Raw genomic sequence first — 23,214 nt, forward strand, 5'->3', positions numbered from 1 at the left:
AATGCCAAACATGTTGATCCTTGATCACATATTTTTTTCAGCATTTTTATTACATTCTTCTGTATGATATTGCCTTAAATCGCTTTGCCTAATTATATCATGTGTAAATCTAATCCGCATTCCCTTCCTACCTTATACCATAAAATCTCCAATTTATTTTAGGGCAAAGAATATATAGTTGTTGAATTTTCTAAATTGCTAGGATCCAACATCCAATTCTGAATTAAACATTAATATGTATGAGGAAAATATTGAAAGGATTCCAAAGATAGAAATACAGATGAAAATATGTGGAAATTAAAGGACATGAACCTAACTGGTCAATGAAAAGGGGATGAGAAAATTAATAACCATGTTCAAGTTATGGGAAAAAAAACATTATTCATTAATAACTTTGTAATCCTTGCATTGTCATGAGAGATTTAAGTTGGGAAAGAGGGAGTAAATTCCTTCTTAATGAGAACTGCCTGGACCCCTAGTGCTACTGAGCAGTCCCAAGTCAGCAAACACCCATTTTTCTGATTGGCTTTCTCAGGCATTTGCCACATTCTTTAAAATCTATGCCACTCCACTCTGATAATATCTGAGAAAGAGATGAAAAGGCATAAATAAAGGCAATGAGAGTAGGATTATAGAACAGACGTGGCATTGAGCATGAGGAAAAGATGATCGATGTGGCCGCTTCTTAGAAAAGGAAAGGACGGTTGATACTCAGCTCAGTGAATGCTGGTGGTGTTCACCAAGACAGAAAGTGCAGGAGGAGGCAGAAGGGCCAGAGGTAAGGAAGAAATGGGGATGAGTGGGGGACACGTGTGTTCCTTCCCTGTTGAACATACTGAATCAGGGTGACTGTGGGACATGCACTGGCAATGTCTGGAAGGCAGTCAGATGTACAGAGAGCGGAGGCTGAGCTGAGGTCACAGATTACAGAGTTCTTGGTGTGGTTAATACCGTAGGTACATAGGTGTGGTTGAAATTGGAATAGCAGATAAAGGAGGCGTCCTCAACTTGGGGTCCATGCACCCCTATAACTTCCATGAGTAGTGTTCAGCAAGTTCTTTTAATCCCCTACAAATACAAGATTTTGTGAGCATGTTTATTTTATCTGAGAGCAGGGTCTATATCTTTTTTCAGAGTCTCAAAAATTCATTACCCAAAAAGGTTTTGAACCAGAGGTCTAGGTTAAGGAATGGAAACATCTAGGAAGCAGGCCCTGAAGATTATGATGTTCGTACACAAAAGAAGAATCAGGAACCAAGAGAGACACTGAGAAAGAGCTGGCAGCACAAGAGCTGGAGAAGCTGAAAGACGCAGGGCTGGTTCCTAGAGAAGGAAGTGTTTCAAGTATGCCAACGCCCCATCCTGTCACGTAGGGTACAGCTTGGATGTCAGCTCTTAGCAAGGCCTTCTCTGACCACTTACCTCCAGCACACATACATGTGTATTGTATGTCTTTACCACTGAAAAGAAAGTTCCCTGGGTCCCCAGTGCCTAGAATATAAGGAACATTGTATAATTATTGATTGATTATTTGGCTGGTATTGGAGACCATGTGCAATTTTTAAAATTTAATTTTTATCTTTCCTTGTTCCAAAAAATAGATTCGATTCAGGTAGTTCATAAATATAGTTTGACTGAGTGACTAAACGAATAATGTCTTCCTGTCTATTTTCTAATAGTACAAATAACAATATAGGCAGAGTGCCATCATAGAATGCAGATAAAAAGGAAGAGAAAAATAAAACAGTTAATTAAACAATAAAGTAACTGAGAGGATTAGTCACTAAAATTTGTACTCTAGTCAGTTTTCTGTTAATAAAAATAATTTTTACTTATGTGATATACCCCTTTTATTTCATTCTATAATCTGTAATGCAAAATAGGAATAGAGGCAGTAGTTGTCAAAAATTGCTAAAAGCCCACCGAAGTGGACAATTCAAAGGGTCTTTCTTATAAGCCAAATGTTGTGAAACATAGCGTCCTGAGGCATTTAGGCTACAGATGTTTACTGAGGGAAAATCAAGTCTGCTTTCTAGCCCATCTAACCAAGCTAAGGTACAACAACATTCAAGTCATGAAACAACATAAAAAGTCATGTCCACAATTTTAACATGATGCTTCACACTCATCTTCAATAAAATATATTATTTCTCAAAATTGTAGAAAATTACATTATTGAATTACAGACATGTTTTCTTAGTTTTAATACTAAAGTCATCTTAATACTTGCTGTTAATAAACTGTAAGACAAGAAGAGATCCCACCTTAGGCAAAGTATTTCATTTCCTCTCTCAGATATTCTTAACAACACTTGAGTTAGGCTTTAAAATACTAAATTCTGCCTTCTGAGTTGTAGGTATAACAAATACTACATCAATCTGACAATAAGTAAGAGAATTTGTATTTATTAAACAATGCAAATAGAAGATAGTTTCTGCAATCAAATGGCCTGTAAACTGATGCATTTTTAAAAGATTCACCTTAAATGAATACGGCGGGGGACAGTATTTTCAAAGTGGCTGCTATGTCCTCATTCGTGTACAGACTCATAAAAACCAAGAAAGGAAAAAGGAAAGCTGACATCTGTGCATAGTTTAATGTTGGTACAGACACAGGGCCACCTATATACTGTTTCTCCGAAAATAAGACCTAGCTGGACAATCAGCTCTAATGCGTCTTTTGGAGCAAAATTAATATAAGACCCAGTCTTTTATATTATATTATATTATATTATATTATATTATATTATATTATATTATACCCGGTATTAATTATATTACATTATATTATATTATAGACTCGGTCTTTAATATAATAAAAGTAAAATAAGTAGTAAAATAAGTAAAAATTATAGTAAAATAAGTACAGTAAAATAAGAGTGGGTCTTATATTAATTTTTGCTCCCAAAGACTCATGAGAGCTGATTGTCCAGCTAGGTCTTATTTTCGGGGAAACATGGAAATTTGTAAGACTTGGTGCAAAATGAAAATGTGGGATGCCTTTTTTTAAAAGCAAGGGAAAGTTGCCATTAAAGGTGTAGGTATGAAAATACTAAGCCTTTTCCTTTCTTCTGTGCTCTCTCTCCTCTCTCTTTCTTTTACTATCTCTAGCTCTCTCTCTCCTCTTTGCTGACACAGTGTTGTTGTTTTTTTATTTGCTATTAAATATTGTTCTAAGTAAAGAAAAATTAAACTTTTAAATTATTAATATGAATGTTGCCATCCATCTTCATATTGTGCAATGCTGGTTTTAAATGCAAATATAGGAACATTTAACTCATAGACAAAATCACCAAAAGGATTTGCATTTCGTAGCTTGTACATTAATACTTAGCAAAACAGTGTAAATACTGCACAAAACTAACTTAGACGTGTTATTTCCCTTCTCAATACAGCACATTCTACAATACACTCTGCCTTTGGCTCACTGAAACATAAGGAAGGATTGAAACGAAAAGGAACTATGAATTACCCTATTTTTCACTTTCCTTCTATGTCATGCTTAGCTAGTATAGGGAAGTAACAGAGCAAGAAAGGATATGCTAGGGCTCCTCGATCATTGGTGTTTCTTAGAAGCCATTGCCTGCAAGTTCTGGTTGGAAAGGAAAGTACACCTCTCAGGCTGTCACCGCCACACTTTCTCAGTCACAGATGTGACGTGCTTACTTTGTCTTTCTCTGTCATTTATGCTGACCTTTTCAAATTAGACAATTCCGACGTAAATCCCAAATCACACACTTTTAACTGCAAAATTCTGAAACCTCTCTTAAATAGCATTAAGTTGGTATTTAAAGTTCAGAACTGAACCAGGACAGACTTCCTTACACACTAGCCATCAGTAATTATTGCTTATATCTCATGCTTCTAAACAAAGAAAATCTGTTCAGCTGGTAACCACAGGCTATTTATTCAAATGAAACACTTTAGTAGTTCAGTGGGAGAAGCCATATATTAACTTGGAGATTCTTTAAGAACTATGTATATTTTCCGAATAAAGTAAATTAGTTTATGTAAATTAGTTCAGTAAATATTTCACCAGGATGTAATATGACATTTGGCAATATTCCTTAATCCTATAACTCTTAAAGACCTTCTACAAGAGATCTTCCCAATTACATTTGCTTCACAGCACTTAAAATGTGATCTAAGAGCAGGTGTTTAATTTAAATATACAACAGGCCCAGGTTTGGTTTTAATAATAGAGCTTGGCTTTAGGTCTCTCTAGTAAAACTTTCTAAAATTGCTGGGTTTCACATATTCTATTTAAAATACAAGATTTTCGTATTCCCACCAAAAAAAAAAAAATGTAAAACTCATCTCTTTTATTCATACATATTTCCTCCATTGTTCCCTATGTTACTAATTTAAGAGAACATTTAAAACTCATAAATTCCTTCACAGATTCCTAAGATACATTTTCCCATTTTCCCAAAATAAACAATTAAAGAGATAAAGTAGTTTTTATTTTAGATTACTGATTGATCTTTTAGATCACCTTGATTTCTTTTTAGCACCTGGCCAAAAGTCCAATGACAATTTTTAATGACTTTCAAAAATTTACTTTTCTGGAAATTAAATAAACATCCCTTTGCCCTGCAGTCCTCTTGCATTATTACTGTGGTGTGTTTTCTAAATTGCCAACTTGAAAAGCCATTGTAGGAGGAACTCTCATTGTTTTTGAGTAGTGATCAGTAGTGATCAGTACTGATGTACTCACTCTTTAGCAGCGTGGTTTTACCCACTCAAAGTAGGAGCAGGACCTATATCTAAGGCCAAAAATATTTCATTGTTTTTTCATGTCTCAAATGAGACAATAACTTTCTCACTCATTTGGACAAGGGGGTCTCAAAGTTGAGTGTGTATCTGAACCTGGAAGGCTTGTTAAACAATAAATGCCTGGGCTCCAAGCCCAAATTTCTGCTTTAGTAGATGGGGAACTGGTTTCTAACCAGTTCCCAGGCCCACACCTTGAGAGCCAGTGTTAAAGACTGTGCCATAGGTCCAATAAGAAACAGAAGTTGTTACAAAAAAATAACTTCTAAATTACTACTAAAGAACTTCTAAAATTACTAAAAAATAACTTCTAAATTGCTACTAAAGAATATTAAGAAAATTAAAACACTCATACTTCTGACTAAATATTATCTAGAACCTCACCATATTTCTTTTTTTTTCATTGCTAATGACCGTTTATTATCACCTCCCCTACTTTCAGTCCTCATCTGATCTGGTTTCTCACTTGGTCATATATTTTTTTTTTAATTAAAGTTTATTGGGGTGACAATTGTTAGTCAAGTTACATAGGTTTCAAGTGTACAATTCTGTAATACTTCTTAAAAGAAATTTAGTAAGTAATAATGTTATGAATATCCATTTTTTTCAAATCATCAAAAATGTGTCTAACATTATTATACTGTATTCATTTTGCCTTCATATTTGGAAGTTTGACCACAGCTATTTATTTTATTTTAGCTTATAGACTGTTTTCCAAAGAACATATGTGTCTTTCATTTCAAAATAACACAAAATTAAAGACACTGTATTACCTTTTAGAAAAAAAATAACTAAATTAAATTAAAATCGGCTTCATGTATGTTTATAGATTTTCCAAAAGTTGCAAAGCAAACTCTGAGTACATATAAAGTTAAATTTTTCTAAAATCATACATTATTATATGGGTGTGGTTTGCTACCAATTATTTGTATCTCTCGTTAAAACTGAGTCATAGTTTTTTTAATTTCCAATTTGAACCACGTACAATTATATCATCATTTATGTGGTAATGTGAAAAATAGCATTTAATCAAAAAATCAATTTACCTTAGTTTCTTAAATAGAGATACTACATTAGAGAGGAAATAAGATTAATTCTTGTGATAAACTAGTGACCCACAGTAGTTTCCTAAATTTATGGTATAAATTGTGTCCCAAAGAAATATTTTTCATTCATTAAAGATTTGAAACTGCAAATTATTAAACGTGTACCTAAAAACTTAATTTTAATTAACTTTAGACCCTGTATATTTTTATGTTTATTTGAAGCACTTTAAAAAATTGACCACTGCCTCTTACTGTTCAGCTCTCTGAAAACTAGCTTCTCTGCTGCACGCTGACTAGTGCAGATAAAGAGAATTTTGTGAGGACAGGGCCACCTTCAGACAAGGTTACTTTTCAGGACTTTGGGTTGCTTTTCATATTGTGTTATTTAATAACCAAGGATGGTCTTAACAACCTCAGAAACTCATTTTAATGATTATGAGACCACCAATTCTCCCAGCTTTTCAAAAGAGTATGAATTATTACTATGATGTGGAGACTTACAAAGTCTAAATTCCTTTTTTAATTGAATTTATTGGGGGTGACAATGATTAGTAAAATTACATAGGTTTCAAGTGCACAATTCTGTACTACATCATCTATATGACATTGTGTGTTCACCACCCAGAGTCAGTTCTCCTTCCATCGCCATATATTTGACCCCCTTTACTCTCTTATACCATCCCCCCTACCCCTCCCCCTCTGGTAACCACTAAACCGTTGTCTCTGTCCATGAGTTTTTGTTTCTTTATTTGTTTGTCTTGTTCCTTTGTTGCTTTCAGTTTCATATCCCACATACAGTAAAGTCATGTGGTTCTCAACTTTTTCTGTCTGACTTGTTTCACTTAGCATAATAATCTCAAGATCCATCTATGTTGTCGCAAATGGCAGTATTTCATCTTTTCTTATGGCAGAATAGTATTCCATTGTGTACATATACCACATCTTCTTTATCCAGTCATCTACTGAAGGACACTGTGGTTGTTTTGATGTCTTAGCATAAAGTCTAAATTCTAAATTAACTTATAATGTTAATTTGGGCAAAATTAACAAAGATGAGTAAATTGCTGGAGTTAAAGAATAGTTACTACTTATCCTAGAGAAAATAAAAGGTGAATCCAATCATGATCATCAAGAATATGCAAGTAAATAAAGTTTACCATTAATTGACTATTTGACATAATGCACCCAGATTCATCGTCTCTCCAGCCCTACTCTTCCTAATCTTTTTAATGCATCGCTATTTTCTCAGGCTTCTCTCCTCCAGAAAAATCACCAGGTATGAGATACTAAAGTCTAAGGTGTCCCATCAGCTGGGTAATAATAGTCTCAGAGACAAGAGGTCCAGCACACTAGGTTGGCTCATTTAGGATCCATTTCCAGAGCCTCATCCCACATGCCCTTATTTTCTCTTTGTTGATCCTTAGTACCCAGTAGTCTGCTTAGCTTTTGTCAAGTGCCTGTTTGATTCTTGGTGTTTCCAGTTTGAATTCTGATGATTCCACTAGGATTTATTCCATAATTCCCCCCTTTATATCATGACTGAAGCTGCATTTTCTCTAGTACCTCTTCTCTACCTCCCCTTCACTCCCCTTGGTTCCAACACATGTCCCACAATGTGCCACACATAAAATTTTTTATCCTCCTATAGCAAATCAGGTAAGATATTTGACCCTTTTAAGTATATGACTGTTTGATTTGTTTACAGATTAACAAGTTGTGAGAAAACCCAACTTCACATTTCGAAAAGTGAGTAGCAGCCAATACACATGATAGGAATGAGGAGCTGCCCAAATCTGTCTTCATTAAGTTGTCTTTACTCCTAGACTCAATAATATGCTGTATTTGATTAGTCTCTGGAAGATACAATAGCTGAGAAATTCCCTATAGCTATTTCATAACATGCTAACATGAGTGATAGCCAGTTACCTGGAACATAATTTAGAAATCCCAAGAACTTAGATTTGGACTCTAGTAATTCTAAAAGAAAATGCAATGAGAAATAAGAAACACATTTTTGTTTTCACAACAAGGATTTCTTATTCCAACATCTTCTCTTTTCAGTAGCACAGCCTGAAGAGTGTTATCACCAGAAGGAAAGTAATAATATGACAAAATCTGTCTTTACATAGCAAAATCATAATGCATAATTATATATTACTTTTTAATATTTTTGCATTGATAACTATTGTGATAATAGCAGTTACTTTTCATGTTCTTCACAACTTCCACATACATCAACTTATAAAGCCTGACAATATTCTAATTCAACTTATATTAGTTAATGAAGCATTTATTGACCATCTGTCTTTGCCAATCTTTCCTTTCCTCATTCTGCACTCCTGTCCCCTGCCCCATTCTCCTCTTACCTGTAATCACTAATTCCACACGGCCTGAGCATTTTCAGCCTAGGTACTGTTTCCTTTTATACTTACTGTGATAGGAAACTTCTGGATTGTGGTAGACTGTGGATCTGCCCACCAATCCTGCCCATTATCCATATTCTGAGAATGTATAGTACATTGCCTTCTAATCATCAAGATAAATACATAATCTAGTCTCAGATCATTGTTAGACCTTGTTCCCCTGGACATAATGTTTAGCTCAGGGCAAAATGTCTAACCTAAAATCAGAGACCTGCACCAATAGTTCTTTAATTAGAGTAAGAGATGTTTCCTTGCTTTGAAGATCATAGATGGACCTGAAAAGATAAGAAAGCAGAGGTTAATAGGAGCCATTATGTCAATCACACAGAGAAAGTCTAAGTAATAAAGCAGAGAGGAGAAACAAAAGAGAATAGGAGAGAGGTGGGGGAGGAGAAGGAGACAGGCAGAAATTGACAGAAAGACTGGACCTTAACTGAGTTGGATTTCTGTCAGCTGCACTCCAATGAGTCCTGACATGGAAAAATGGGAAAAGGATTGTTATAAGAGATATAATTTCTGTAATGTCTCCCTTTTAAAAGAGATTATTATATTATGTCTACAGGTGATCAAAAAGGCAGACTGAGGTTGTCATTAGTAGTGTAAAAATATTTCTGCTTTCTTCCTTCGAGCTACAGCGTTGGAGTGCCCTTCCCTTACCACTTTGTAGTTAGGCCAGTGAAATGTGAGCAGACATATTTCACTTCCAGGTAGAAGCTTTCAAAGCCAATGTGCAATTTGTCATGTTACCTTTTTCCTACCCTGATGATTTTTTACTTGATAAAATTAAGCTTGGTAACCTTATGTTGTACGCATTGCTGTTAATGAAAATTCTACGTAACTATGAAATAATTCTTTTTTGTTTGACCATCAGATCTAAACACTATTGAAGGACTACAAAGCTTTATATGTTTAATATCCTATGATTATTTTTAATGTAACAAAATGTAACCTGATGGAGTCTTAAAGAAACCTCTTGCACCATTCTCTAGCTGCCCTGACCAATATGGTGGCCACTGGCCACACGTGGCTCCTGAGCGCTTTAAATGTGGTTGGTCCAAATTGAGATGCACTGCAAGGGTGAAATACATACCAGACTTCAAAGACAGTAAAAAAAATAAAGAAGAAAAGAAAAAGAAAACTCTCAATAATTTTTATATTTTGGATATATTAAGTTAAATAAAATGTATTATTAAAATTAATTGTACCGGTTTCTTTTTACTTTTTTAATGTGGCCACTAGCAAATTTTAAATGGCATATGTGGCTTGCATTGTATTTCTTTTAGACATCATTGTTCTAAAGTCTAAGTGTGTTCATGATTAACTATGATTAAGATTGTGTTCTTTCTGGCAATGGCTTGTGTTTGCATGCCTTTGCAGTCACACAAACCATAATAGCTGACTTCCATCTGTTACACAACAGCCTCCTCTCCCCGACTGAAGTCCCAGCTCTTTCTCCTCTTTTGCAGCACATGGTCGTGAGACTAGTCCTTTTTCCGTCTCCTTTTGACTATTTCAATTCATTGCAATTGAAATTAATTTCCAAAAGTGGAAATTAATGTCCACTTTCATATCTAAATTCATCAACCTCATGTCTGACACTCTCCAACAACTGATTACCCCATAGCTCTCCAATACCGTTTGTCTATTCTGACCTAGACCCATCCAGACCTACTACTATTTGCAAGTGCTTATCTTTTGCACTCACTTGTGTTTAAAGTTCAGTGTTGTTTCTATTACTCTGTCGATCCCCGACCTTCTGTCTTTCACACTCGCTGCACAGATTTTCTCCCCTAAAAGAGCTCCCATAGTCAGCTCCCCATAGCTCTCTATACCAGTCTCCTGGATGCCCTCCCACATCTCCTTTACCACGTTATATAATTCATGGCATGAATTTTCATTCAGAGATTTCATTAAAATATATTTTAGGTAATTCATATGCATGCATTCTGGATCCATCTAATTTATAAATTACTTTGAAGCAGAGTGTTGTATTTCATAAAATGACAGAGCTATAATGCATCTGAAAGATCCACTATTTGCTTTACAAGTGAGGCAGCTGAGGACCAGTGCATTTTAAGTGACTCATCAGCGGTTCTGTGTGCAATCAGTGACAAAACTGGGACTGGAACTTCCCATCTTCTACTGGTACTACTGAAACAAGCCACCTTTACTTTTCTAATTTATTCTTCCTTCCAGCATGTAGGACATGCCCCGCGCATAAAATCGGTAGTCAGCTGAGGCGGGCAGAGGCATCCGCAGCTGGCTGATGGATAGTCAGTCCTAAAGGGGAGGACACTGGATTATTACGCTAGGGCTCAGAGCACTAAATCTCCGGTCGGGCTGGCCCCATGGAGTGAAGAGCAATCTAAATCATAGGCAAGTGAGCGAGGGTTAGACGCAAGGCTCCTGTCACAGCAGGGAGGCTGAAGTGCAATCTAGACAACTGAAGAAGCTGAAGCCTACCTATAATAACTGAGCATGTGCAGTGGATCTGTGGGGAAAGAAGGAAGGACGATGTCTGCTCAGAGAGCAACAGGTTGACAGATATGAAACAGTGTGTTTAGTTTCTAGATCCTATCACTGGCTCAATCACAGACCATATTGCTTCTTTTATACTGTCAGTCTTGAAGTAGGTAGACTCAATCTAGATAGAATGAGCCTGAAACTTGTATGTCTTCAATTATAATCGTTTAAGGGAACTAAGTCAAGCAAAGTTAATAATACCAAGCTCTACACATAGTTTGCTCTTAACAAACGCCATAAACTAGTATTTACTTCATGAGCTAGATTATACATAGATAGGTAGGTAGGTAGGTAGGTAGATAGATAGATAGATAGATAGATAGATAGATAGATAGATAGATAGATAGATAGACAGATAGATAGATAGAGTTTAATGTTGAGTTGTTAAACTTATCCTCATCTTTACACTGTCACTTTTTCAGAGAATCACCATTCTGTCATGTCTCTATTACATCCCTCAAAGGAAACGCATGAATCCACATGGGACTTGATTTGCCATTTAATGGCTAATTTTCTGCTTAAATGATGTAATGGCTTCTGATCACTTCCACCTAGGGTGAAATTGTTTAGATTTTGTATAAAATATCTTTTGAAATACCTGTGCTTATTCGTTGCTGTGTCCCTGTTGCACATTTTGCTTGATATTGTTCCTAAGAAATCATCTCATTTCGGAATTTTTTATTAATACTAAACCATGACAGCTAAAATTGTCTTTTGGGGGTGACTTAGAGGTGATGAGCATCTCAAGAGTATTGCCAGATTGACAGCTGCCAATTAGAAGTGGATCCATAGGATGAAAAATGTGACAGCCTGCATTTTGGCCCTGCAATTGCACTGATTCTTAATTTATGAGTTGGTTTAATTTATGACTATCTCTACATCATGAGACTCTGACTAAGGTTTTACCAACCTGTTTCATTGAGATTTTCCCAGGTCTACAATAAAACAAACATTTAATAAAATGGCTGTTTCCACTATTGAAAATGATGGTGGCAAGTAGGTTCAGAAGCCTGGACAAAAACCCTTAAGTGTCATTAGCTAATTTTCAAATATCATACTGCAGACCGTAGTAGTGGTTGTCAGTGGTGGTAGGATGAAAAAAACCACAAGATTGGAAACTTGAGCGGAGATAGTGCAGACAGGCTCATTATGCTTATCTGGCTTGACTCTCTAGGTTATTCCAAGAAGTAATTTTCAAACAGAAGGTTTTGTTATTATTCCCAGTGCTTCAATCGGTTTTAGAAGAGGTTCCAAGATAAGAAAGGGTGTTAGTCTCTATGAGCCTGAGTCAGCACCACATCTAGGGTAGAAAGCCCTGCGGTGCTCAGCCAAACCTGTGCAGTGACATCAGATTCTATCAGGCCTGTAGCGCACGTTTATAACTGAACGATGTGGGCAGGAAGAGAAGGCTAGCAGCACACACCATCTTTTTTATTTTTTTAAAAAAAATACATCTTTAGGATGTGTCTTCAAACTGCAAAGCAAGAAAATGAGAAAACACACTTCAAATTTTAGGTGAGAAGAATTCTATTTTAATTTTCTGGCAAAAAATCAATACTTGAACATTTTCAGGGAAGTCTTTTGCTACAATGCAGTTGTTCTCAACCAGGAATAAGATTACCCCCCAGGAGACATTGGCCAATATCTGAAGACATTTTTAATTGTGGAAACTAGGGAGTGCTATTGACATCTAGTGGGTAGATGGGTAGAGATGCTGTTAAATATCCCACAATGCAAAGGACAGCACCTCACAATAACAAATCTCCTGGCCCAAAATAACAATAGTGTCTGTCAGTGGCTTTTTTCCACCAGTATACCTATGTAAAACTAATATTCCAGATTCACTGTCTTTGCCAAAAATAAGAAAGAACTGGTATCCTGCAAAAACAAATGTCTAACATTGTCCATTTAGATAAATATCTATTTTAGTAAAATCTAACCAAGTCTTAGTGAAATGAAAACTTATTTTGAAATTTTGCACCGATCATTTGAGATTGAAAGTACATTGAATGTATATATTGTTAAAGAGTACTTCTTGGCTACTGGTCCACTAGCTGTATATGTCTAGGATATTAGCTCCGGCAAAATGTTCAAAACTAACAAAATAACATTAGGATTACTTTGAAAACTCTATATCAACTTCTTTATGCCGGACATTTCCCAGCTTTACTTTTGAGGACCTTCTTAGGGGGTCCCCCTTGATGTGTCCCACGACATCCTTCCAGGAAGTGCTATTTCTAAACTAAATAAAAAATCATTAACCACTCTAAAACATTTTAAGTATTATTATAAATGATAAACACTTAATGAACGTTTATGAAACATTAAATGAGCATTCAAATTCAGTTAATCATAAATATGTCTATCAAAAGAACAGTATCTTCCTTAAATAAAACTACTGATCAATGAGCAAGCACAGGTAAAGCTTCCTATACATCATTTCTTTTCTCCTGGTATTAATTACTTCTACAGGAAAGAACAAAAGCAGTGTTAATAAAACCTTTAAGCCACCGTTTAGAAATAGGCGTCTTATGGTGAAGTCAATGATGTAAGAACATGTAATTTAAATAGATTCTACCTGTAGAGTGGTTAGGAGGCATTAGCCTCACAAACACATTTCTCATGCCAAGGGGTTACCCTCTTGTTCTGGCAATAATTATAAAGTCGCAAAATACTAAGAATGATATAGCCTGGTTAAAAGAAAATGCATTCCATGGAAATGTGCTTTGCATTTGCATACTCTTTTTCCCACTGATAAAAGTAATGAAAATCATCGTCATGTGAATGGCTGCCATTTAGTAATCAACTATTATGCAGGAGGACCTATGCCAGACGTTCAGTATGAACTGCGCCGAATGTCCAGATAGATGTTTTCCTCCAGAAAGCCAAAGCTCAGCTAAGAATAAGCAACACAACTGTAAAGTAACAGACTATGATTCAAACCCAGGAATTCTTTACTCCACAAACAAGGACGGGTCCTGGTCTCCACCGTCGTAAAACTGATGAGTTCAAGAAAATTTAAGATTTGCTTTTCATTTCTTTGTATTTTTCACTTCAAACAATAACCTATCATTCAAATGCCTAAACTCAGACAGATCATAAAAGATTACTGTGGTGACACTTTAATTCTTGCCTTATAGTTCATTCCACAAAAGCATTTTGCCCTGTTTTTTGTTCTGTTCTTTTCCTAGCCCCAAATCATAGAGGGAAAAAATACATTTTTTGTTTGTAATATATCTCTAGCTCAATTTCTTTCCAGTAGTGTGATCTTGATCAGTTCAGACGTTTGTCAGTGTTCATACACACCCTGATTTGTAGACGTCGCAGGACATAGAAACAAGATGTTTAGCATCAACAAGAGCCTGTACGTTCTCTGTCTGAAACTTTTCCTCGCTGGCTGAGCTTTGTCTGTGTTTGCGCGGGTGTGGTGTGTGTGTGTGTGTGTGTGTGTGTGTGTGTGTGTGTGTGTGTGTGTAAAGAAGCATATTAAGACTTTTAAGAGAAGGAGGGTGGGAAGGAGAGAGTCTGAGAGACAGGAGAGAGGGAAAGGAAGAAGAAAAGAAGAGGGAATGGAAAGAGAGAGGGAGAGGAAATAAGAGAGAAAGGAGGGAGGACTGCTTTATAGCTGCTAAGATTGCAGACAGAAATAGCACACAACCACCGTGAGCTTCATGCGACTCAGAAACCAAGACTAAATTATATTCACTTTTCTTAATCAGTTGCTCAGAAAGAAGGAAATGACAGCTGGTCCTGTCCTCTTCTACCTCTTGATTTTTGGAAAATATTGTAAGTATGCTCAGTATTTAATTTTGTATACCTTAGTATTTTATGAAATGATCACAAGTACAAATGTTACTTATGTGATGCTTTTGAGATAAAAATGCTTTTTTCTGACAAAACTGTAATCTCATTTCAGAATTACTATTCTTAATACATATCTGGTATTTATATTAAACACTGGAATATGTTGTCAGTGTCAGGACTTAAGCAAGACTAGCCTGCCAATATCCACCAATGCTTCATAGCAACCAATTTGTGTAACTGATATTAACAATTAGTTTATAAGTCATTTTATAATATTTTATGTCATTTTATAATATTTCAGGAGGAGTAGTCCCTAAACAGATCAGGTTCTTGAAATATGCCCGTTGAAATATCCTGGGAAGTCTTCACATTTGTTCTGGTTTTTATATGGTTGTAATGGTCCATTGTCCTAGTCCTGTGTGATTTGATATCATAGGTGTGCCTCCTCAGAGGGAGATGCATTTAAAAACTTTTTTTAATTAGTAAAAGTTGTCCCTTAAAAGAAAAACATGGAAAAGTACAAAGCAATGAAAACCACAGACACATGAAAAGCCCAAATGGACATTTTACTTTTGCTATAATGACAACTTTTGGTTTCTCTGTGTGTGCCATAGGTTATTTTTCAGAATTTTTTTAATCAAGGGAAAGAGTCGTTCTGCATTAAACCCTATTTAAATTATATTATGTAAATAGAAATAAAATGGTTTTTGTTTCTTGTATAATAAATGATGAGAAGGTCAAAGCAAATCAAGAAAGAAAACTTTCTGAGTAACTTGAGTATTTTGTAATCCTGGCCATGAATGAGATTCAACAAATTTAGACTTCACAAGAATGTTTATATTGCTTTATCTCTTATTTTATTTTATTTTTTATTAAATTTATTGGGGTGACATTGGTTAATAAATATATAGGTTTCAAGTGCACAATCCTGGAATACATCATCTGTATTATATGTTTACCACCCAAATTCAAATCTTTTAAAAGTTTACAAAAGTTTGTTTACACAAAGGTATTCTATTAAGGAATGGCTCAGAATAAATTTAAATCCTAATTCTCCCAATTCTGATGGCATATGCCACACCAACGTGATTTTTTTTTCCTTTCTCTCCTTTCTTCCTGCCTTCTAGAACACCTCACTTTAATGGTCAAAGGAGAGAGACAGCATCAAAGTCAAAAAAATGATCAGAATCCTAGAGAAACATTCTAGTTCCTAGCTTTCTCCATCTCTAATATTGATTTCTGACATTCCCATGTTTTAACTAGGGGGGAAGAATCATATTGCAAACACCCACACAGAAACCGGGTGTTTCTAATTATAATCCAAGTGTTTAAACTATCAGAGTTTTGAGATTTGGCACCTACCGCCTCGTAAATCAGTAACATATTCTACCATCTCTTATTCCATTTCAACGAACTGAATAGATTGATTAAGCCAAAGAATACTTCCAAACAGGCATTCTAGTATGAGGAATTCAAGGGTAGGTGTGCAAAAGGTGTTCAGGGCAGGTTAAGAAGCAGATTTGGCTAATGTGCTACCTACCAGTCATTTCAGGTTAGTAAAAAGGTTCCCTGCTTACATACTTCTTTTTTGTTAATAAAAAATTATTTTCGAGGGTAAGGTGGGAGGGGGTGATAGATAAAGGGGATCAAATATATGGTGATGGAAGGAGAACTGACTCTGGGTGGTGAACACACAATGGGATTTATAGATGATGTGATACAGAATTGTACACCTGAAATCTATGTAACTTGACTAAAATTGTCACCCCAATCAACTTCAATTAAAAAGAAATTATTTTCATGAGCAGAAAATCTAAAGTAGATAATAATAATGATGATGATAATGTCAAAACCCTCCAACTTTTTAAATTTAAATTCTTTTGATTTAAACTTTTTTTGATCATGCAACTGTGAGTACTGGAGAACTCCAAGCCCTCATCCTTCTCTGCCTTCCACAAAGGATGAGGCATAAACATCCAAGGCCCTCTGAGCGGGTGGAGTGGAGGGGCATTTGACAGGGACCCCTGAAATAGCCATCCATACCCGTGATTCCGCTTTTAGTTTATCTCATCACTCAGCCTCACCTAAGAGAGGATTTCCTATGTGTCCAGCAAAAGAAGTCAACAGTGACATAAAAGAGAAGTCTTAAATCTCTGCAACTGCCCCATGGTTGTTTGTTTGTTTGTTTGTTAATCCACTTTGCAGTTGCCTGGGAACAGTTGTCATGGGAGACAGCTGACTTAAGGTGCTTAGCAGCACTGTCATGTACCAGCTCTGTGGTTTTTTGACAATGACTTACCCTCTCTGAGGCTTAGTTTGTAAAATGGCAATAAAATCTCCTTTATCCTATCTACCTCCCGGATCCCCGTGTTTGTTTTTTATTACATGAATTACCTCCCTGTGTCTTCAAAACAACTCTATTCTGTAAATACAATTAAGCACACAACATTCAGTACCTTCTCACACGACTCAGGGTAATAAATGCCAAGATGTGAATGCTTTGAAAGCCTATGCTCTTTCCCCAGGCCATGAAATTCTCAGTGGAGGTAATGTGTGTAAAAGGGCTTTGCAAACGTTAAGCCCTTTATAGACTTAAGCAATTATTAGTCAGCATTTTAACCCAAAATAGTTACCGAATGCCAGCTACTTGAATAAGCAGTAAGTAGGACGAAAGGATGACCACGGCATGATTCCTGTTCTGAAAGGGTAGAGTGGAGAAGACAGCAAGTTAATCTGGGATTACCGAACAATGAGATAAGGACACACGGAGAGAGAGACATTAAGATTCAGAAAAGGTTTCCTTTTAGCCTGGAGAAATTCCTCAGTCTACAGTCTAGTTAGCTATATTGCGCCAGTGTTAATTTCTTAGTTTTGAAAATGTACTATGGTTGTGTAAGATTTTACCATTAGGAAAAGCTGGGTAAAGGGTATATATAAAGGTCAATAATTTGAATGTATAGAAAATTAGACTCCACCTGTATTAACCCCAGGATTTTGCTTAGAAATCACTTTGTTTCCAGCACCTGTGGCACAGAGCTATACACATAGGAAGTACCAATAAATATGAACTTAATTCCTATATTAGCTTACCTCTCCCTCTTCTTGGATATCTACCTATTGGATATTTTTCTCCCCTCATTATCTCCACACCTCCAGTAGCTCTATTTTCTGCCTTATGCGTAGTGATCCAATACGCTCTCATCTTCTTCAATTCTGCACCTTCACCCATCATCCTGATCAGAATGACAAGCATCCATCACTGAAATCAACAGCTCTTTCCTTCTTTGGAGATAAGCAGGGGCAAGTTGTTAATATTTCCAATTTAGGTTTTGTTCTCTATGGCAACCCAGACAAAGGGCGAGTGGAAAAAGGACTGTATAAAGCAAGGTCTCCTGCTGCTAGTGCCAGAAATTGATATCATCCTGTTAAATAGTTATATTGTATAGTAATTTGGATATCTGATTTTTTTGTTATATAGATCCATTGCATAATTGAGCACTGCCTGATTAAACTAAGGCCACTTTGTTTCTTAAATCTTCCATAATAACAAATAATGTCTTTTATAAATAATCAGCACTCTCAAAAAATGTCTTAGAATTATTATTTGGGAGAGGGCCTTTTGGGGCTTTTTCACTGGCGGCTTTAGGCCACGTGGAGCCCTCGCCTCTGCCATTGTGCTGGCTCCTCTCTCCACCTCTCTCTCCTCGTCATCCTCCCTCCACTACCCCTCCCCTATTTGCCACAGGAATTCAAGTTCTCATTCTTGGAGAAGAACAACACAGCTCTCTCCTTAGCCCCTGTCTCTGAACCCAGTTCCAGGTCTACCTTTAGTCAGGGGTGCCCCTTTGAACGAAACTGTCACCCATGTGATTAGTTCCGAAAAAGGACAACAGATAATCTTATGTATTCTTTAATGTAAGATTCATCCTTTTTAAAGAAAAAGCACTTAAAATTTGAAATCATTTTTTGTTTTTGTTAGGAGATGGAGTATGCACTGGGACACAGAGGCCGTACAGTTATATGAGCTATTTCATTGATTAAAATATCTCGTTGCACTAGTGTCTCCTGAAAACCTTTCCTGTTGACTCGATTCTAATTCATTTAAAGAAAAATAGTACGAAGAGTTTTTTTCTGCCTCCCACCCTCTGAGTCTCAAGTGAATTGCTGTCTAGTTGGACAGTTTCTTCTTATGTCTCTCAAGGACTTTTTTAAATTTAAGTTTCAGAAAATCAGACTTTTCTGAGTTCAAAGGTAACTGAAATTTATAGAGTACAATGCCCTTGTTTTTACATAGAAACTGGGGCCATATAGCAGCGTTCCTTTTTGTTTTCAGCTCTGTTATCTTTAAATCACTTTTAAAAGTGGGTCTCCAAATTTTATGTGTAGCATCAGAAGGGCAGGAAATATGAGAAGGGTAAAATAGCACCTTATAATAGAAAAAACCTAGACTAAGGTTATGAAAATCAATTTATTATCCACCAAAATCCTGTCCTCAAAGATTGAGACTTTGCCAATACACTTAAGCAATACAATCATTTTTTCACATACTTGCATGGTAGGTAAATGTTTTAAACCATCCTCACAATCAAGGAGAGTATGGACAAAAGAGAGAAGGGTTCTGATTATACTTTTCTCACCCCAAGTCCATGCTTGTATCAGGCCCAGAGGAACTTCACTGGAAGGGGCTTTTAGAATTCTTAGAGTAGTTTAGGATCCAGTGGGTGTTTTCCCAATCTACATTCCCCCTCCAGTCCATGCTCCAGTGCTATTCCCCAGACAACTCAACTCTCCATAAAGCTACAGTTCTTTCCACCCCATGCCATGCAGATAATGGGTCTGGCCCTAGGAGCCATCTCCCTGAGGTGAGGGGGGGGTCTTTCCGTGTTGCAAGTTGAAAAATGAGACTTGGGTGTTGCTATACAGACGTCCAGTGAGGCTACAATGGACAAAAGTTTGCCAACTTCTCAGGAATAGTTGGTAGTTGCCAGTTGTCTTCTAGTTTCAAAACAGATGTTTTCTTTTCTCTAGCTACCCACCCCCAAACAGCTCAAGCACCAAATAACTAGGTGCTTCGCCTCACCCATTATCCCTTCCTTCCCTACCCCTCCCCCAAAAAGAAGACCATCTCTTCTGTCTTCCTGCCTGCGCTGAGGCTGGGGCCAGAAAGAGGAGACAGAGTTGAGACTGTTCACATTTAATAGAGTCACGCTGAACTTGCTCTTTTCCCCCTCTCCCCACCTTAGCACACACACAATTTCCTGAGACGGCGTAACATGTTTTCCAACTTTGTGAGGATGGAAAGGACACTTAGAGAAGCCACACAGTACATCTTCACTGTGTATACAGCTCCCCAAACGTACTAAACAACTCATGATTTGGTAACAAATAAATCCCACACTGGTAGTAACTATCCATTACCATGCCAGTCTGATTTCTTATTTTTCGTGTGGAATGAGACTGTCTTTGAATTTTGGTTCCTGCATTGAGATGAAGTGGGTATGTGAAAACTACAACGTCTCCCTGGTCACTGCTCCACCTCCTTCAAGTTTTGATGCTTCTATGTGCTCAGTTTCTCCTCCTCTTCACTTCTCCCACATATAGTCGGTTTAGTGCCACGCGGAATTTTCTTTCCTTTTCCCAGGAACGTTTCCTTTCCTGGCCTCCAAGTGGCCCAGATATTGATTTCCAATTCTAATCAACCAATTCCTCTTTCTCCCCTAACACTTGATTTCTGCTTTTTTATCTTAACGATTCTCTCTATTCTTTAGTCTCACCATCCCTCCTGACAAAATCCACACAAAGAGAGTGGTCCCACTCTCTTGGCCCCAAAACTTGAAACCAGAACTCTTGTTCCTACCCACCTCTTCTCCCTACGATCCCCTCCTCACAAATTAGGACTTTCATAAAGGGTAGTTGCCTATTAAACGTACTCTGTGCAGATTACATGTCTACACCCATTTTGTGGTTACCTGGATTCATGGACATTTGGGCTGATTTTTGCTGTATTTAGTAAGATGGTTCCAACATTGGACCCTTACAGTATAAGGAAGTTATGACCCTGAGTTTTCTGCAGTTGTGGCCATTTAAACATATAAATGGTACTTTACAGATTTGATATTGAAATGTTCTAAATTAAGACATGCAAATGAACATGAATTGATAAATTTTGAACAAAATTTATAAATGTATCTACCTAGATCGGCTGAACGAAATCAGAAAAGCTTTTATTCAGGTCCCATATTGCAAGTATAAATTACGAAAATAACTGATTAAGTTCTCAGAAGCATCAGGCACTGGTTTCTGAGATAGAACGCAATTCAGGCTGCCTTTATGTTCACTAACAAAACCTCTGATCCTTATCTTTCTTTTTCATCCTCTTCCCTCATCTTCCATAGCTCATCGCAGCCTTTTGATATTTTCACAGATTTTTTCCCAGAGCCGGCTAGAAATGCTTGACTCATTTTCAGTAGTCCACAAGATTTTCCATTTTTCCTTTCCTGGTTGTGTCTCATTTATTGGAAACTGCAAAACTGCTTCATGGTTTATAAATGTTTCTACTTTCTCACACATTTCAAACTTAGACAAGAAGACGTCATCAGTCAAGCTTTCTGTTAGGTTCTCTTAACCTCCATGTAACCTCTCTCTTTGTGTTAAGATCAAGAGAGGTGGCTGGTTTGGCTAAGTTAAATTTAGTTGTTGTTTTTTTTCTATTCTTCTGATTGCAGTCCTTACCCCTGATCTTTTGAGCTCCAGGAGCACAATTTATGCTCCCTGGAAAGAAGGATTGTCTTCGTTGAAATTCAATAACTTTTCTCAGTAACTAAGCATTTATCTCTCTAGTGTTGACCTGAAATAATGTGGCAAATCATTTGTCCATCAGATCCATTTCAGTGTTAAAAAATCTGTATAAATCTTTTTGTCGTGCTGCTGACACTTAGGCATCTTTTTTTCAAAGTTTCTATGCTAACATAAATAGCAGATTCAGTATTATCCTCATGCTCCATTATAGTCATTACCTAGGAGGAGCTGCACAAAAAAATTAAATAGATTAATTCTCTTCCCTCTAGGTGTTCGCAATCTAAGACAAATAGATACGAATAGACACAAGCTATAATTATTAAATTAAAATGTGAACAGATAGGTCAAGGCTAAACATTTTATCATTGTGATATCCCCGTACCATTGTTCCTATGGTATAGTTATAATGAATGCCTGAACAGATCAATGAAGAAGGAAAAATAAATGTGGTACTTACTGATCAAGAAGCAAGGAACATAACAAGGCAGTGTACTACGGTGGAATCAAAGAAAGAATGCTGCTAAATGGTGTTGAATATAAATAAATAGTGTTTGTGGACAGAGAGCAAACCTACAGAGATTAAAAGGTGAATTCAGTGAAATCACCCAGCAGCCCTCGGTATAGACACAGGGTAAGGCACAAGCTAAGACATGTGTCTGTTGGTGATGAGGTTAACATAACACTTATAAAGCCATTCTATGTGACCCAGTTTCCGAATGGGTTCACATTTAAAGAAACTTGTCTAGCATGAGGTATTCACCTTTATTCATGGCTCTGAAAAGATTTGAAGAGTAATGCCTCATAAATGAGCTACACAAGTCCTATTAATGTTCTACGCTCTCTCCTCTTCTCTATCATTCTTCAAGCCCCAGCAGCCCTTGAATCTTTTCGCCCACAAGATTTCTCCCTTTGCTCCAAGGCTGTGGGGACACCCCATCTGCCTCTCGTTTCCCCATCAGCCCTCCTGACACACTCCTAACTCAACAGGCCCCTCGGCTGCGAGGTCTTCCTGGGCCCAAAGTTTGTTTTCTGTTCTGACTTATTGTTTCAGGAGAATTCACCTCTCAGGTTTTGTCCTTTTCTATTCTTTGTTTTTCCTCAGAAAGCACAAGGTAGGGGAGGAGCTCAGAGGTTAAAAAGGCAATGCCAACATTCTCTGTAAGGAAATGTGTGGGTGGAGGAACATGTTATAAACTATTATACACACACACTTTAAAATTTTTCCCCTTCACTAATATTAAGTAAATCAAAACTAGATCTAGTATATGGTTAAAAAAAAATTGTATTTTAGGCAACAAATCCCAGATATGCAGAAATGAAATTTTATGTTTCTATTACTAAACTTAGAGCTCATAACTCCTACATAAAATGATAGACATTTAAATTTGCCAGTGCAAAGTAGATTGGTTTAAAAATCAGGCACTTTTAAAAAAATAAATACAACCTTAGTCATTTAAGAATCCTTACGTACTCCACCTTTTCCCCTTCTGCCCAATGGCGTCTAGGTTCAAGGGCAGCTTCTGAAATGTCAAAGTGCAAGGGCAGGTAGAGAGAGGGGCAGGTGTAGGTACATCTATAGTAATTTGTCAGCTTCTTGTGATATTTAACTCATTCCTCCGAGTGTCGGCATTGGCACCCGCGAAGCATGTAACCACTTCCATATTCTGCAGCTACCAGGACCACATAATCCAGATGCTTCTGACCCAAACAACAACACAGCTTTATGTTGACTGCTCATAGCCAGGCTTCTGAGGAAAGCATACAGACCTCAGATGTCCTTCCTTGCCTGTCAGGGGTTTGGGGCTGACTCAGACCTGTCTCTAGCCTGCCCTCCACCATAGACACCCA

At 36.9% G+C, this 23,214-nt stretch overlaps 1 protein-coding gene across 8 annotated transcripts in view; it reads left to right on the forward strand.

The window, feature by feature from the left end:
- The first annotated feature begins 14,262 nt into the window (after positions 1 to 14,262).
- RXFP1 (relaxin family peptide receptor 1) overlaps positions 14,263 to 23,214 on the forward strand; it is an 87,009-nt gene continuing 78,057 nt past the window's right edge. For 2 of the 8 annotated variants that reach the window (XM_033134507.1, XM_033134506.1), the window contains exon 1: positions 14,417 to 14,550. Coding sequence is in view for 4 of the 8 variants with exons in the window: in XM_033134501.1 (XP_032990392.1) it covers positions 14,502 to 14,550 (49 nt within the window). In the remaining 4 variants the exon portion in view is untranslated. Of the gene's footprint in view, positions 14,551 to 23,214 lie in introns of all 8 variants that reach the window. The other 6 variants (XM_033134500.1, XM_033134502.1, XM_033134501.1 and 3 more) reach the window with 5 other exon arrangements.

This window comes from Rhinolophus ferrumequinum, chromosome 18 (genome assembly GCF_004115265.2).
Source record: "Rhinolophus ferrumequinum isolate MPI-CBG mRhiFer1 chromosome 18, mRhiFer1_v1.p, whole genome shotgun sequence".
NCBI classification, from domain to species: Eukaryota; Metazoa; Chordata; class Mammalia; order Chiroptera; family Rhinolophidae; genus Rhinolophus; species Rhinolophus ferrumequinum.